General features: G+C 36.2%; 1 protein-coding gene across 1 annotated transcript in view; it reads right to left on the bottom strand.

Moving 5' to 3' along the window:
* Window positions 1–19,148, bottom strand: part of LOC133570266 (inactive rhomboid protein 2-like) — a 76,487-nt gene that overhangs the window by 694 nt on the left and 56,645 nt on the right. The window contains exons 17-18 of the mRNA XM_061923097.2: window positions 15,094–15,247; window positions 1–102 (exon numbers count right to left, since the gene is read on the bottom strand). The exon at window positions 1–102 is cut by the window's left edge and continues 694 nt beyond it. Coding sequence (XP_061779081.2) covers window positions 1–102; window positions 15,094–15,247 — 256 coding nt within the window. The remainder of the gene's footprint in view (window positions 103–15,093; window positions 15,248–19,148) is intronic.

Raw genomic sequence — 19,148 nt, 5'->3', positions numbered from 1 at the left:
TTTGAGGAAGGCCTTTCGGGGTTTCTCCAGCATTTGCCAACCTTGAAAGAGTTCCACGAAGAGGCAGGCCAGGAGTCCAAACTGAGATCCAGCTGGACCCACCTGAGAGTGACAGGAAACCTCTGTTACGTCATCTTCAAAATACTCACACACTTCATCAACTACTCCCAGCCACAAACTACACTGATGACTTCAAATTATACATTTAATCAACTACTCCCAGCCAGTAACTACACTGCTGACTTCAAATTATACATTTCATCAACTACTCCCAGCCACTAACTACACTGCTGACTTCAAATTATACATTTAATCAACTACTCCCAGCTTGTATAGCAGCTCTAAGACTGACTTCAAATTCTACAAGACTGACTTCAAATTCTACAAGATTTGACCATTTCATTCCAAGGAGTGGGATTCAACCTCGCAGTCAAAAACTAAACCCCCTGCACACAATAATGTTTGACTAACGTTGTTGGGAGGACGTTTCTACATGGCGGACGTGACAGAGTCTTGTCTGGATGCCACGCTGGGGGTGCATTAGTGTCCAAGACATGGGTAACTTACACATCTGTGAAGGCACCATTAATGCTGAAAGGTACATACAGGTTTTGGAACAACATATGCTGCCATCTAAGCGCCGTCTTTTTCATGGACGCCCCTGCTTATTTCAGCAAGACAATGCCAAGCCACATTTAGCACGTGTTACAATAGCGTGGCTTCGTAAAAAAAGAGTGCAGGTACTTTCCTGGCCCGCCTGCAGTCCAGACCTGTCTCCCATTGAAAATGTGTGGCGCATTATGAAGCGTAAAATACGACAGCGGAGACCCTGGACTGTTGAACGACTGAAGCTCTACATAAAACAAGAATGGGAAAGAATTCCACTTTCAAAGCTTCAACAATTAGATTCCTCAGTTCCCAATCGTGTATGGAGTGTTATTAAAAGGAAAGGTGGTGAACATGCCCTTTCCTAACTACTTTGGCACGTGTTGCAGCCATGAAATTCTAAGTTAATTATTATTTGCATAAAAAATGAATAACGTTTATGAGTTTGAACATCAAATATGTTGTCTTTGTAGTGCATTCAATTGAATATGGCTTGAAAAGGATTAGCAAATCATTGTATTCTGTTTATATTTACATCTAACACAATTTCCCAACTCATATAGAAACGGGGTTTGTAGTATCTATCGACTAGATACGGCTCTTGTACTTGGTATCGTTAAAGTTGGTATTTGGATCCACCCATTCATTTACATTTAGGTGTGCCAGCTTGCCTCCGATGGTGTGTCATGAAGCATTATTATTGTCAAAATATGTCCATTCAACCTCTTACGTCTCCACACTGTTTCTGCTTGTGTGTGCCCACGTGTCAGCAAAGTCACCACGGCCTGCCATCAGGTGCATGTAAAAAAAAAAAAAAGTACCAGTATTTTTCAAAGGCAGTGTAGTACCTTTTTTAATTCATTAGTACATTGGTACTTTATTAGTATTAGGTTGCCGGTGAAGAGTTACAGTATGTGCTGGCTGGCTTGGCTGCTGAAGAGCCAGACTACACACCGCCGTAAAAAAGGTGAGGATTTAAAGTGACGTCAGGGATGACTTTGGAGGCTCGTCTGATCACAAGCAGATGGCTAATCTCAAACTTCTACACAACTTCTACACAACACAAGAAGAGTGAGGCCCTGCATGACAACTTCTACACAACACAAGAAGAGTGAGGTCCTGCATGACAACATCTACACAACACAAGAAGAGTGAGGCCCTGCATGACAACTTCTACACAACACAAGAAGAGTGAGGCCCTGCATGACAACTTCTACACAACACAAGAAGAGTGAGGCCCTGCATGACAACTTCTACACAACACAAGAAGAGTGAGGCCCTGCATGACAACTTCTACACAACACAAGAAGAGTGAGGCCCTGCATGACAACTTCTACACAACACAAGAAGAGTGAGGCCCTGCATGACAACTTCTACACAACACAAGAAGAGTGAGGCCCTGCATGACAACTTCTACACAACACAAGAAGAGTGAGGCCCTGCATGACAACTTCTACACAACACAAGAAGAGTGAGGCCCTGCATGACAACTTCTACACAACACAAGAAGAGTGAGGCCCTGCATGACAACTTCTACACAACACAAGAAGAGTGAGGCCCTGCATGACAACTTCTACACAACACAAGAAGAGTGAGGCCCTGCATGACAACTTCTACACAACACAAGAAGAGTGAGGCCCTGCATGACAACTTCTACACAACACAAGAAGAGTGAGGCCCTGCATGACAACTTCTACACAACACAAGAAGAGTGAGGTCCTGCATGACAACTTCTACACAACATGTGTGTGCCCAACACATACGACAAGTTAACTTTCAGTTTTGATCTCCACCAAGGCAGAGCTCTAAGATGGACAAAAGCAACTGTGAAGAGCGACCATTTCCAGAGAATGTTCCGGACTTTCGAGGCTGGATGTTCTCTCCAGCGCTGGTTGTATTGACTCTTTATGACGTTGTAGTTATTCACACAGACTCACAATTCAATCATCTTGTCTTCCCTGCAAAAGGAAGGCTCTCCATTACGATATGTATATTTCATATAATATAGCAATATTATTTCTACTTGACTTTTTAGCAACATTTATATAATATAAACAATATTTTTTGCTACAAATTGTACATGCTTTATATGTGTGTGAAACTTAGGGGCCAGACTCTTCATTTTATGTGGCAACATATAATATGAAAAAATATGAGTCAATAAATTACTTGACAGAAAAAAAAAACATGCACTGCACACAATTGAATATCTTTTAAACGTTTAGAGCAGGGGTGCTCATTACGTCGATCGCGATCTACCGGTCGATCTCAGAGGGTGTGTCAGTCGATCACCAGCCAGGCATTAAAAAAATAGTCCTAAAAATGAGCGATCATAAATCTTCACTATGACGTCACTTTGGTCACTTGATTGACATTCACGGCACCCGAGGGTCTTCTGAGATGACGCTGGCTGCTGCCAGCTCATTAAAATTACCGACAGGAAGGCGAGAAACACTTTATTTCAACAGACTCTGGCGCCGTACCTGTCGTCAAAACTCCAAAGACCGACTGCACAGTTGCACAATAAAAGCTCTGCTTCATCCTGCCTGCGCTACCAAAATAAGAGTCTCAGAAAGCTGGCGTGCACAAGCTAGCAAGCTACGGAGTTTGCCGACAATGTATTTCTTGTAAAGTGTATACAAAGGAGTACGGAAGCTGGACAAATAAGATGCCAAAAACCAACCACTTTCATGTGGTATTGGACAGAAAGGAGGACTTTTTTTCTCTTCCATTCCAAAATGCGGACGTTTTTAGCACCACTGTCTGATTCCAATCAATGCAAGTCATCAGAATCAGGTAATACACCAACTTATATTCTTGTCTTCATGAAAGAAAGGAATCTATATGTGTTAAACATGCTTGTATTATCTTTAAACACCTTTAACTTATTAACAATATTAACTATATGTGTTAAACATGCTTGTATTATCTTTAAACACCTTTAACTTGTTAACAATATTAACTATATGTGTTAAACATGCTTGTATTATCTTTAAACACCTTTAACTTGTTAACAATATTAACTATATGTGTTAAACATGCATGTATTATTTTTAAACACCTTTAACTTGTTAACAATATTAACTATGTGTTAAACATGCTTGCATTATCTTTAAACACCTTTAACTTATTAATATTATTAACTATATGTATTAAACATGCTTGTATTATCATTAAACACCTTTAACTTGTTAACAATATTAACTATATGTATTAAACATGCTTGCATTATCTTTAAACACCTTTAATTTATTAACAATATTAACTATATGTATTAAACATTCTTGTATTATCATTAAACACCTTTAATTTATTAACAATATTAACTATATGTGTTAAACATACTTGCATTATCTTTAAACACCTTTAACTTGTTAACAAAAACATATATTTCATAAATAAGTAAATATAAATGATATATATGAATGAGGTAGATCCCCACGACTTGATCAATTGAAAAGTAGCTCGCCTGCAGAAAAAGTGTGAGCACCCCTGCTTTAGATGATCTAATAAAGAAAATATAATATTATCATACATTCCAAACTGTTTTGTTGCTAAGATAAAAATAGAACTCAAATAAGTGCTCGCTTTAAAGGAAGTTATCCATCACATTGTAGCATGACAAAAGATTTTATGGTTAAAAACGAGTCGCCAGAATTTTATCTAAAAGAAACTGTGATACGTTTTTCCATTTACAGTAAATGCTGTAAAAATCACTGTACATTTTGGAATAAAATGATGCCGACTTAACTGCCAGCCAAAGCGAATCCATACATCTAAATTCATATATCATTAATGGTTACAAACGGCCCTCTGAGGGCCACCATGAAAGGCCCTCAATGGAAGTTTGACAGCCCTGCTGGAACGTGTATATTCTTTATTGGAACATATTATATGTCATCGCACCGCTAATTGACAATAAAGACTCTTGAATCTTCTTTTTGACACAATTGTATTTACCGTATTTTTCAGAGTATAAGTCGCTCCGGAGAATAAGTCGCACCGGCGGAAAATGCATAATAAAGAAGGAAAAAAACATATATAAGTCGCACTGGAGTATAAGTGGCATTTTTGGGGGAAATGTATTTGATAAAAGCCAACAGCAAGAATAGACATTTGAAAGGCAATTTAAAATAAATGAAGAATAGTGAACAACAGGCTGAATAAGTGTACGTTATATGAGGCATAAATAAGCAACTGGTATGTTAACGTAACATATTATGGTAAGAGTCATTCAAATAACTATAACATATAGAACATGCTATACAATCTGTCACTCCTAATCGCTAAATCCCATGAAATCTTATACGTCTAGTCTCTTACGTCAATGACATCAATAATATTATAATGTGTTCATCATTTCACACATAAGTCGCTCCTGAGTATGAAAAAAACTGCCACTTATAGTCTGAAAAATACGGTAGTGAAAAACATACACAAAAAATAGGCTACTTGAAATATTGTTGAGCCTTTACTTCTTATATATATATATTATATATCATTATTATATTTTATATTTACTTGATAAAAATTGCTTTGGTTACCCTGCATTCGTATGTGCAATGTGTGAACCCATCATCATTATTTAATAAATGCCCTTAAGCAATTAAGACGACAACATTGGCGCAAAAATGAAAAGTGATATCAGAATTGACAATGTTGGGGCAAATATTCCAATGAATACTGAGCGATAACTATAAATAATGGGCTAAAAGTGTGTAATAATGTGCTAATATAGCTCTTCTATCGCAGTGGGAGTCATTTGTGCCAACGCAGGGTCTTCTTACCCCCACACTTGGAGGCTAATCCACTTAAAGCACCTCTTTAAGTGGATTTACTGTCCTTTGGGTATTTGTGGTGTGTGAGCTGGAGAGTGGAATTTCTGGCTCCCACGTCATGCTGCGTCACACTCAAAAGCCACCTCACTTCCCTTAAGATGACCATCTTATGGGCTCATCCCCCCAAAAAAATCACACAGAAATGCCCATACTTGGAATATTCCTTGTTGAAAGAGCCATATTGGACCAAAAATACAAAAACAAATCTGTCTAGAGCCGCAAAAAAATGAAAAGCCATATTACATACAGATAGTGTGTCATGAGATATACATTGAATTAATATGACTTAAAGGAAACTAAATGAGCTCAAATATAGCTACAAATGAGGCATAATGATGCAATATGTACATATAGCTAGCCTAAATAGCATGTTAGCATCGATTAGCTTGCAGTGACCAAATATGTCTGATTAGCACTCCACACAAGTCAATAACATCAACAAAACTCACCTTTCATGCACAACGTTAAAAGTTTGGTGGACAAAATGAGACAGAAAAAGAAGTGGCATAAAACACGTCCTAGAAAGTCGGAGAAAGATATACATGTAAACAAACTATGGTGAGTTCAAGGACCGCCAAAATTAGTAGGACAAAACGGCGCTCGCCAAATACTGGAATCAGTGAAGCATGTTTAATATAAACAGTGTGCTTTATAACAATTAGGGAGGTTTGTGTCATGTTTGTCCTCCTACAGAAACCATATTAAAACAAAAAATATACATTTTTCCCCCCTCATCTTTTTCCATTTTTCATACATTTTTTAAAAAGCTCCAGAGAGCCACTAGGGCGGCGCTAAAGAGCCGCATGCGGCTTTAGAGCCGGGGGTTGCCGACCCCTGTTCTAGGCAAAACCTCCTGGGAAGTTTTGAACTCAAATCCTACTGAAACTACATGAAGAAATACATCACGAGCAGGGTTGGGTTAGTTACTGAAAACCAGTAACTAGTTACAGTTACTAGGTATTTTATTTCAAAAGTAACTCAGTTACTGACTCAGTTACTTACACCAAAAAGTAATGTGAAAAGTAACTATTTGGTTACTTCTTTTTTTTTTTTTAAGGCTCCCATGAATGCCCTTTTAGCCTTCATGTCAGTACTCTTATTGACCTGGACAATAATACAATCAACTTCACATCACTCAACTCTGCTAAGCAATGTGCTCTACATACAACACACAAACAATGTGCTCTACATACAACACACAAACAATGTGCTCTACATACAACACACAAACAATGTGCTCTACATACAACACACAAACAATGTGCTCTACATACAACACACAAACAATGTGCTCTACATACAACACACAAACAATGTGCTCTACATACAACACACAAACAATGTGCTCTACATACAACACACAAACAATGTGCTCTACATACAACACACAAACAATGTGCTCTACATACCCTATTTTCCGCACTATTAGCCGCACCTAAAAACCACAAATTTACTCAAAAGCTGACAGTGCGCCTTATAACCCGGTGCGCTTTATATATGGATTAATATTAAGATTCATTTTCATAAAGTTTCGGTCTCACAACTACGGTAAACAGCCGCCATCTTTTTTCCCCGTAGAAGAGGAAGTGCTTCTTCTTCTACGCAAGCAACCGCCAAGGTAAGCACCCGCCCCCATAGAACAGGAAGCGCTTCTTCTTCTACTGTAAGCAACCACCCGCCCGCGTAGAAGAAGAAGAAGAAGCGCGCGGATATTACGTTTCATTTCCTTTGTGTGTTTACATCTGTAAAGACCACAAAATGGCTCCTACTAAGCGACAGGTTTCCGGTTCATGAAAAGACGCAATCTCTCCATCCGCACACGGACTACTATTTCACAGCAACTGCCTAAAGACTTTCAAGAAAAGCTGGCTACTTTCCGTGCATATTGTAAAAACAAGATAGCTGAAAAAAAGATCCGGCCAGAGAACATTATCAACATGGACGAGGTTCCACTGACTTTTGATATTCCTGTGAACCGCACTGTGGATACAACGGGAGCACGTACGGTGAATATTCGCACCACAGGGAATGAGAAGTCATCCTTCACTGTGGTTCTAGCTTGCCATGCTAATGGCCAGAAACTTCCACCCATGGTGATATTCAAAAGGAAGACCTTGCCAAAAGAGACCTTTCCAGCCGGCGTCATCATAAAAGCTAACTCGAAGGGATGGATGGATGAAGAAAAGATGAGCGAGTGGTTAAGGTAAGTTTACGCGAAGAGGCCGGGTGGCTTTTTTCACGCAGCTCCGTCCATGTTGATATACGACTCCATGCGCGCCCACATCACGCTGGTTTTTAATATATTATTAAAGTTTGACTGACCTATCTGACTGTTTTTTTGACATTCCTTTAGCGCAGTTAGATGCGGCTTATAACACGGGGCGGCTTATAGGTGGACAAAGTTTTGAAATATGCCGTTCATTGAAGGCGCGGCTTATAACCCAGGGCGGCTTATGGTGCGGAAAATACGGTACAACACACAAACAATGTGCTCTACATACAACACACAAACAATGTGCTCTACATACAACACACAAACAATGTGCTCTACATACAACACACAAAGACAAAGATATGTTTCAAAAGGCCAATGTATTTCAAATTGACAAAACTATTTTAAATAGCTGCAACATAATGGCACTTTAACTTTAAGGAGATAGGATCTTTGATCCAAGACACAACTTACATTTAACTAAAATGTTCTTTTCTTTGTGCTCGACAAAAGAAAAGTATTGAGAATGTGTCCATGTTAAGAAACTTGACTGCTGGCTTCACCATGATGTCATGTTAGTTGTTATGAGAGTAGCGTATATGTGTGTGTGTGTGTGTGTGTGTGTGTGTGTGTGTGTGTGTGTGTGTGGCCCTTTAAGATATGACAGCATGTGAGGTGAGTGACGTCAGTGAGTGAGTGAGTGGGTGAGAGAGGTGAGGGAGCGGCGACAGTGAGTGCGTGCAGGTGCTCTAGCTTGGTGGATGGCTGCGTCCAATAAAGTCACAAAGTTGCAACAAACCGTCGTCATTCACCCTCAGCTGTAAAGACCCACTTCCGGGTAAAGTGAAGGTTGTTAGCCCCGAAGTACAACTACGGTATGAGAGCCCCCCCGCCCCACCCACACAAAGCACGCCTTTTCTTTTCCTTGTGACACAGAAGGACGACACCGCAGCGCTGCAATAAAACACTCAGATCTTCTGTTTCTAGCCAATACTACATAAAAAAATAAGGTAAAATAACGCAGTAACGTATCATGTAGTAACGGTAACTGAGTTACTGAATATAAAAAATAAGGCGTTAGATTACTAGTTACCGCCGAAACTAACAGCGTTACAGTAAAGCGTTACTTTGTAACGTGTTAGTCCCAACACTGATCATGAGTGATCTATCTTGTGCTAATTGTGGACTATAATTGGCTATCATGGAGGGGGAAATACTTACCACGTGAGGGTGTGTCCACAAGAACGTGCGGGCATGCAAGAAACGTGTCCGTGTGCGAGAGCAAGTAATCCCCCTCAGCAGTGCTCTTTGTTTGTCCACACACACAATGGTATTAGTCTAATCCCCCAAAAAGAAAAAAAAAACAGGATTTTGACAGAAAGAGACACACAACACGAGGCGTGCCAGTAAAATGGTGTAATTTTGCACACAACATGTTGTTGCATGAGACCAGGAATTCATTAACGTGGACTTAAGCAAGTGGAAAAACTTATTGGGGTGTTACCATTTAGTGGTCAATTGTACAGAATATGTACTGTACTGTGCAATCTACTAATAAATATGTACTGTACTGTGCAATCTACTAATAAATATGTACTGTACTGTGCAATCTACTAATAAATATGTACTGTACTGTGTAATCTACTAATAAATATGTACTGTACTGTGTAATCTACTAATAAATATGCACTGAACTGTGCAATCTACTAATAAATATGTACTGTACTGTGCAATCTACTAATAAATATGTACTGTACTGTGTAATCTACTAATAAATATGTACTGTACTGTGTAATCTACTAATAAATATGTACTGTACTGTGCAATCTACTAATAAATATGTACTGTACTGTGTAATCTACTAATAAATATGTACTGTACTGTGCAATCTACTAATAAATATGTACTGTACTGTGCAATCTACTAATAAATATGTACTGTACTGTGCAATCTACTAATAAATATGTACTGTACTGTGCAATCTACTAATAAATATGTACTGTACTGTGTAATCTACTAATAAATATGTACTGTACTGTGCAATCTACTAATAAATATGTACTGTACTGTGTAATCTACTAATAAATATGTACTGTACTGTGCAATCTACTAATAAATATGTACTGTACTGTGCAATCTACTAATAAATATGCACTGAACTGTGTAATCTACTAATAAATATGTACTGTACTATGCAATCTACTAATAAATATGCACTGAACTGTGCAATCTACTAATAAATATGTACTGTACTGGCAATCTACTAATAAATATGTACTGAACTGTGTAATCTACTAATAAATATGTACTGTACTGTGTAATCTACTAATAAATATGTACTGTACAGTGCAATCTACTAATAAATATGTACTGTACTGTGTAATCTACTAATAAATATGTACTGTACTGTGCAATCTACTAATAAATATGTACTGTACTGTGTAATCTACTAATAAATATGTACTGTACTGTGCAATCTACTAATAAATATGTACTGTACTGTGTAATCTACTAATAAATATGTACTGTACTGTGCAATCTACTAATAAATATGTACTGTACTGTGTAATCTACTAATAAATATGTACTGTACTGTGTAATCTACTAATAAATATGTACTGTACTGTGTAATCTACTAATAAATATGTACTGTACTGTGTAATCTACTAATACATATGTACTGTACTGTGTAATCTACTAATAAATATGTACTGTACTGTGCAATCTACTAATAAATATGTACTGTACTGTGTAATCTACTAATAAATATGTACTGTACTGTGCAATCTACTAATAAATATGTACTGTACTGGCAATCTACTAATAAATATGTACTGTACTGTGTAATCTACTAATAAATATGTACTGTACTGTGTAATCTACTAATAAATATGTACTGTACAGTGCAATCTACTAATAAATATGTACTGTACTGTGTAATCTACTAATAAATATGTACTGTACTGTGCAATCTACTAATAAATATGTACTGTACTGTGTAATCTACTAATAAATATGTACTGTACTGTGCAATCTACTAATAAATATGTACTGTACTGTGTAATCTACTAATAAATATGTACTGTACTGTGCAATCTACTAATAAATATGTACTGTACTGTGTAATCTACTAATAAATATGTACTGTACTGTGCAATCTACTAATAAATATGTACTGTACTGTGTAATCTACTAATAAATATGTACTGTACTGTGCAATCTACTAATAAATATGTACTGTACTGTGTAATCTACTAATAAATATGTACTGAACTGTGCAATCTACTTATAAAAGTCTCAATCAATCAATCAATGGGAACTGTAAGTGACTTTTTCCTCCCACAGACAGACACGTTGTGAGCAGGACTTACACTAAGCACTTTGAAACTGTCTCAATTCCAGCATTAAGACTTTAGACAACACACTTGATTGTTGAATCATTACAGCTACTAATACCAACACATGTGGCTTAACATCTAAATATAGCTCCTTTATAAATGAAAAGTGACAATACCAGGAGCTTAAAGTTTATCTAATTTGTGCACGTGACCCTCCCTCTCTCTCTACATTTCTCTTTTTTCCCTCTCTCAAACGTGGTGAGATTTGCTGTTGCTAATCCTCAGAAGGGGAAACCTCCTCCACCTCCAGTAAGTGAAGTAAGCTGTTTAATGAAGGCAGTGAGTGGGAACACTGCTGTGACTACTGTGGGCATGAGTCACTCCAGGTTTGTGTGTACTAAAACACGTGCAAACCTGCTAGCTCAGGGGTCGGCAACCCGCGGCTCTAGAGCCGCATGCGGCTCTTTAGCGCCGCCCTAGTGGCTCCCTGGAGCTTTTTCAAAGATGTATGAAAAATGGAAAAAGATGAGGGGAAAAAAATATATTTTTTGTTTTAATATGGTTTGTGTAGGAGGACAAACATGACACAAACCTCCCTAATTGTTACAAAGCACACTGTTTATATTAAACATGCTTCACTGATTCCAGTATTTGGCAAGCGCCGTTTTGTCCTACTAATTTTGGCGGTCCTTGAACTCACCGTAGTTTGTTTACATGTATATCTTTCTGCGACTTTCTAGGACGTGTTTTATGCCACTTCTTTTTCTGTCTCATTTTGTCCACCAAACTTTTAACGTTGTGCATGAATGCACAAAAGTGAGTTTTGTTGATGTTATTGACTTGTGTGGAGTGCTAATCAGACATATTTGGTCACTGCATGACTGCAAGCTAATCGATGCTAACATGCTATTTAGGCTAGCTATATGTACATATTGCATCATTATGCCTCATTTGTAGCTATATTTGAGCTCATTTAGTTTCCTTTAAGTCATATTAATTCAATTTATATCTCATGACACACTATCTGTATGTAATATAGCTTTTAATTTTTTTGCGGCTCCAGACAGATTTGTTTTTGTATTTTTGGTCCAATATGGCTCTTTCAACATTTTGGGTTGCCGACCCCTGTGCTAGCTGATCTACTAAACGTGTGCAAAATGGATTGTGTTTGTGAAGTGATCAGAATACGGCGCGCGAGCCATTTTGCGTCTCTGTATTGATTAATATGCATAAAAAACAAGACTGGGAGGAGAAGAGGCAGATATATCATAGAGCACGTGTCATGTGATTCATCAACACTAATCACCAGCACTATTGAGAGTACAATTTAGCAGCTGTGAAAAGTATGTGCAAAGTGGCAGACATGGCCGTGAGAAAGGATCGCTGCTCACGCTGCAAAGACTGACAGAGAATAATAATACAAATATTAGACATATCATGTCTTCAGCAACATTCTTTCATAATGTTTTAGCTGCTGTGTGACTTAAGGGGCTGATTGAAATGATTTTAACTGATGCATTTTGGTGTCTGCTGGCGTTTTTTTTATTGCCGTTCATTTTTTCATGTATAATATATATTATTAACATATCCCTGAAGTTGCAGCCTCTCTATGAAAAAAGTGGGTTCCGTTGTAGATGCACTTAGGACTGTGTGTAATATGCCCATAAAAAGTGGTAGACGTCTCCTGCATGTTTGAAATCATAACAAACAGCATGGGTAGGAGTATGATAACACTAACGTGCAGTAAATGATCGAGTGTCTCTATGGTGATGCCCTGAATAGTACCCGCAAAATCCTCTTCAATTTGGGCCGCGAGACGTCGTGCGTTAATAAGAGATCTGGCCACAGGGAGATTTCAGTTTTAAAAGTCTGTCTATACAACATTAGGAAATCCAGGTCTAAGACCACTTATCATGCTATAAATACAACTGGGTGCAGCATTTACTGATATGACTCAATGCAAACAACCTTCCTTAGTCATAGTGCAAAAATAAAAATACAAATCTCACCAACACAAAATGCCAACAGACATTTTAAAAATAACACAATTTGTGGATATCATTAAAAAACATTAAAAACATTTTTTTTTAAAACACTCTCCACACTTATCCATGTTTGGCGCATTTTAACTGCTTGATATTTCTTATTGATTACAACATTTTAAGGAGGTTCTCACCGAAGTAAACAGGGCTGGAGTCCAAATCTCACATATTCTTAATATCCAATTACATTAATTATATATCCATTATATTCATATATGTATACACACATATACATATGTATATATATACACACACACAGATATATATATATACACAGATATATATATATATATATATATATATATATATATATATATATATATATATATATATATATATACATACATACATACATACATACAGATATATATATATATATATATATATATATATATATATATATATATATATATATATATATATATATATATATATATATATATATCTGTGTGTGTGTATGTATATCCATCCATCCATTTTCTATTGCTTGTCACTCTCGGGATCACGGGGGGTGCTTGAGCCTATCTCAGCTGCACTCGGGCGGAAGGCGATGTACACCCTAGAAAAGTCACTACCGTACATATATATATGTGAATATATACAGATATGTATAAATATACACACATATCACATCTAATGGGGTAGTAGAGATCATAAATAGTGCGATCACCCCGTCCTTGGCAAAGTGGTTTCTTCTGAAACCCGATCCGCTATGAGTCCTCTGCATAAAAAGGAAAAAGTAGTTCCACTTGACTTTTTCAACCATTGTCAACTTTCTGCCTCGGCCACTTAGTCCCTCGGCTTGATGTTGTTTTTAGTTGGTGTGTTTGTATTGGTTGTAACTTTTCTAGACCATCGTAGTTGTTCATTCAAATGAGAGCAGTAGCAGGTCAAACCACTGCTCATTTGAACTAAAAAGATTTGGTTGCACTTCATTTGTCAGGCAAACCTACTGTTGATTCAACTTGAAGACAAGTTGGTTGCACTTTATTTTGGATATTTATATGATATTATTTGTATGTTGACAAACAACAGCAAAAGTAGCAGGTAAACTGTCATGTCTGTGTAATCATGTTTGGTCTTAGTCATGTTTTATTTAGTTATTGGACTTTTTAGTTTCTGGCTTTTCACTCCCTTGTCTTGTTTCCATGATTACCCATTAGTTTCACCTGTTCCACGTTTGGACTCATTGTGCACTCTTGTTTGTCACCATAGCAACCCATTAGTTTTCACCTGTCACGTCACGCACCTGTTTCACGTTTTGAGTCACGCACCTGTTTTCGTTAATAATGTCTGTAGTATTTAAGTTCATTGTTTTCCGTTTCTCTTTCTGGTGACATCCCCGCATTTATGCTTCTGCGCACTCTCCACACCCTTATGACCCTTGCTGCTCTTTTTTCATGCCGGTTCCATGCCAAGTAAGTTTTTGTTCATTAAGCCACAGTTAGTGTTTTGTTTAATTGTTCATAGTTTCTGCCAATGTGCAAGTTCTGTGTTTATAGTCTAGTTTTGTACCTCCGCCCCTGTGCGCTCCTTTTGTTTGATCTTTTTTTTGTAGTTATAGTGTTTAAATAAATCATGTATTCCCCTTCACGCCACGTATGGTCCAAATCTTTTGCACCTCGGGAGAACAAACCACGCCACAGTCCACGTCTTGACATAAACCTACCGTTAAATGTTGGTTATTGTACTTTACTTTTATTCATTCAACCTAAAGTGTTGGTTGCACTTTGATGATTGGCCATTAATTGTTGTTTACTTGCTTGTTCATATCCACTATTCATTAATACCCAATTCCCTTACAAGAAATAACAGGAGTGTAGAAACTTCACCTGCAGTATTTTCTTCACTGCTTGATTGTTTTGCTAAGAACTTACTGAACCCATTTCAACTCAATCAATCCTTTTGGATCTTATTGTTCTAAATAAACTAATATCGTCCCTGAACATAACATTTGGAAATGGAATGGAATCATTGTTAAGAGGAACCATTCCACTCCTTATTTGGTAAGACCAAGTGATGTCAAGAGCCAAGGGTGTGTGCATGTGTGGAGTCACCTCCGCTCTGTAGGGCAGAAAGAGGGCCGAGGCCAGGTTTCCAGTGATCCCACTGAAGATGTAAATGATGGAGATGCGGAGCCAACCAGCCAACTTTTCCAGGTCCCTGAGTATGGTCATCTGAAAGACCACTGACACCAGGCAGTGGAGCAACCTGCACACATACAGTAGATGTCTAAGGCCACATACTGGAAGTACACACTGATGCTTGCAAGTCTAAGGCCACATACTGTAAGTAGCATCTTTGTATCATCTAGGCCAGGGGTGCTCACACTTTTTCTGCAGGCGAGCTACTTTTCAATTGATCAAGTCGTGGGGATCTACCTCATTCATATATATCATTTATATTTACTTATTTATGAAATATATGTTTTTGTTAACAAGTTAAAGGTGTTTAATGATAATGCAAGCATGTTTAACACATATAGTTAATATTGTTAAAGCATTAAAGGTGTTTAATGATAATACAAGTATGTTTATTACATATAGTTAATATTGTTAACAAGTTAAAAGGTGTTTAATGATAATACAAGCATGTTTAACACATATAGTTAATATTGTTAATAAATTAAAGGTGTTTAATGATAATACAAGAATGTTTAATACATATAGTTAATATTGTTAACAAGTTAAAGGTGTTTAAAGATAATACAAGCATGTTTAACACATATAGTTAATATTGTTAACAAGTTAAAGGTGTTTAATGATAATACAAGCATGTTTAACACATATAGTTAATATTGTTAATACGTTAAAGGTATTTAAAGATAATACAAGCATGTTTAACACATATAGTTAATATTGTTAATACGTTAAAGGTGTTTAAAGATAATACAAGCATGTTTAACACATATAGTTAATATTGTTAATAAGTTAAAGGTGTTTAAAGATAATACAAGCATGTTTAACACATATAGTTAATATTGTTAACAAGTTAAAGGTGTTTAAAGATAATACAAGCATGTTTAACACATATAGATTCCTTTCTTTCATGAAGACAAGAATATAAGTTGGTGTATTACCTGATTGTGATGACTTGCATTGATTGTAATCAGACAGTGGTGATGATAACGTCCGCATTTTCGAATAGAGGAGAAAAAAAGTCCTCCTTTCTGTCCAATACCACATGAAAGTGGTTGGTTTTTGGCATCTTATTTATCCAGCTTCCGTACTCCTTTGTATACACTTTACAAGAAATACATTGTCGGCAAACTCCGTAGCTTGCTAGCTCGTGCACGCCAGCTCTCTGAGACTCTTATTTTGTTAGCGCAACTGTGCAACTGTGCAGTCGGTCTTTGGAGTTTTGACGACAGGTACGGCGCCAGAGTCTGTTGAAATAAAGTGATTCTCGCCTTCCAGTCGGTAATTTTAATGAGCTGGCAGCAGCCAGCGTCATCTCAGAAGACCCTCGGGTGCCGTGAATGTCAATCAAGTGACGAAAGTGACGTCATAGTGAAGATTTATGATCGCTCATTTTTAGGACTATATTTTTAATGCCTGGCTGGTGATCGACTGACACACCCTCCGAGATCGACCGGTAGCTCGCGATCGACGTAATGAGCACCCCTGATCTAGGCAGCAAATATCTCCACCTGAGGGATTCCTGATGTGCATATAAACATCACGTGAGGCTTGCCAATCATTCACAAGGCCTATGTAAGACTAGAACACATGTTTTGTTTGTAACGACAAGGACGAGGTGGCTCAGGATGCAGCTAATGGGAGTACACTATTCCACCCATACAGCTCTCTGTAAAAAACATCCAAAGAGCGCCAACAATACTCCATTTATATCTCGTGGCCTGAATATTAACAAGTAGTCGTGATATTGTTATTATAAGCGCTAACGCAGACAAACTAGTTTTAGTGCTGCCGTGACCCCAGAAAGGTAACTAGCTTATGCTGCTATATTGTCATACTGAGATGCTGCTGCATCACCTCTGGGTTGGTGAAAGTTAATTATAGATTATAAATCACGCCTCTTACCTAGATAGTAGATAGTTGTGGCCATAAACCGACAAGTGGCAACTTATACCCGGAGATGGTGAGAAAGACACAAAAAGACGCCCGTTTGCAGCACTTTTTTTTAACCCTTTGTATGAATTATTATTTAATTCTTTATTTAAATGGGAAAATATGAACATCCCATCATTTGGCATCCCAGTGAGAGCAGACATTGTGCAGGTAGTGATTGTTTTTTTATATCTTGTACAGCACTTAGCAATACTGCTACATGATGCTGAGTGTTTCACTAAAGCTGGATCTGATTAGCACACAGCTTTTAAAACTTGTATCTCATCCTCTGTATGTTCAGCCTCAAAAATATAGGCTTCTGGATCATCATTTGTTCAAAAGTAGTGTTTGTCGTCTCTCATGAAGTCTGTCATTATTAGTACTGGTGATGTTGACGGGAAAAGCGAACGTTGTGATGCACCTGTGAAGGTAATACGGCCACTAATTCTTAAAATGAACAAAATACGTAACTATTACATGTTATTATGAATGTTACTACATGACATATATACTTACATCATGTATATATTACATGTTATTATGAATGTTACTACATGACATATATACTTACATCATGTATATATTACATGTTATTATGAATGTTACTACATGACATATATACTTACATCATGTATATATTACATGTTATTATGAATGTTACTACATGACATATATACTTACATCATGTATATATTGCATGTTATTATGAATGTTACTACATGACATATATACTTACATCATGTATATATTGCATGTTATTATGAATGTTACTACATGACATATATACTTACATCATGTATATATTACATGTCATTATGAATGTTACTACATGACATATATACTTACATCATGTTTATATTACATGTTATTATGAATGTTACTACATGACATATATACTTACATCATGTATATATTACATGTTATTATGAATGTTACTACATGACATATATACTTACATCATGTATATATTACATGTTATTATGAATGTTACTACATGACATATATACTTACATCATGTATATATTGCATGTTATTATGAATGTTACTACATGACATATATACTTACATCATGTATATATTACATGTTATTATGAATGTTACTACATGACATATATACTTACATCATGTATATATTACATGTTATTATGAATGTTACTACATGACATATATACTTACATCATGTATATATTACATGTTATTATGAATGTTACTACATGACATATATACTTACATCATGTATATATTACATGTTATTATGAATGTTACTACATGACATATATACTTACATCATGTATATATTGCATGTTATTATGAATGTTACTACATGACATATATACTTACATCATGTATATATTGCATGTTATTATGAATGTTACTACATGACATATATACTTACATCATGTATATATTACATGTCATTATGAATGTTACTACATGACATATATACTTACATCATGTTTATATTACATGTTATTATGAATGTTACTACATGACATATATACTTACATCATGTATATATTACATGTTATTATGAATGTTACTACATGACATATATACTTACATCATGTATATATTACATGTTATTATGAATGTTACTACATGACATATATACTTACATCATGTATATATTGCATGTTATTATGAATGTTACTACATGACATATATACTTACATCATGTATATATTACATGTCATTATGAATGTTACTACATGACATATATACTTACATCATGTATATATTACATGTTATTATGAATGTTACTACATGACATATATACTTACATCATGTATATATTACATGTTATTATGAATGTTACTACATGACATATATACTTACATCATGTATATATTACATGTTATTATGAATGTCACTACATGACATATATACTTACATCATGTATATATTACATGTTATTATGAATGTTACTATATGACATATATACTTACATCATGTATATATTACATGTTATTATGAATGTTACTACATGACATATATACTTACATCATGTATATATCACATGTTATTATGAATGTTACTACATG

Source organism: Nerophis lumbriciformis, linkage group LG27, assembly GCF_033978685.3.
Source record: "Nerophis lumbriciformis linkage group LG27, RoL_Nlum_v2.1, whole genome shotgun sequence".
In the NCBI taxonomy this organism is placed as follows: Eukaryota; Metazoa; Chordata; class Actinopteri; order Syngnathiformes; family Syngnathidae; genus Nerophis; species Nerophis lumbriciformis.
Note: the sequence above shows the minus strand (reverse complement) of the source record. Positions and strands in the feature narration are given on the sequence as shown.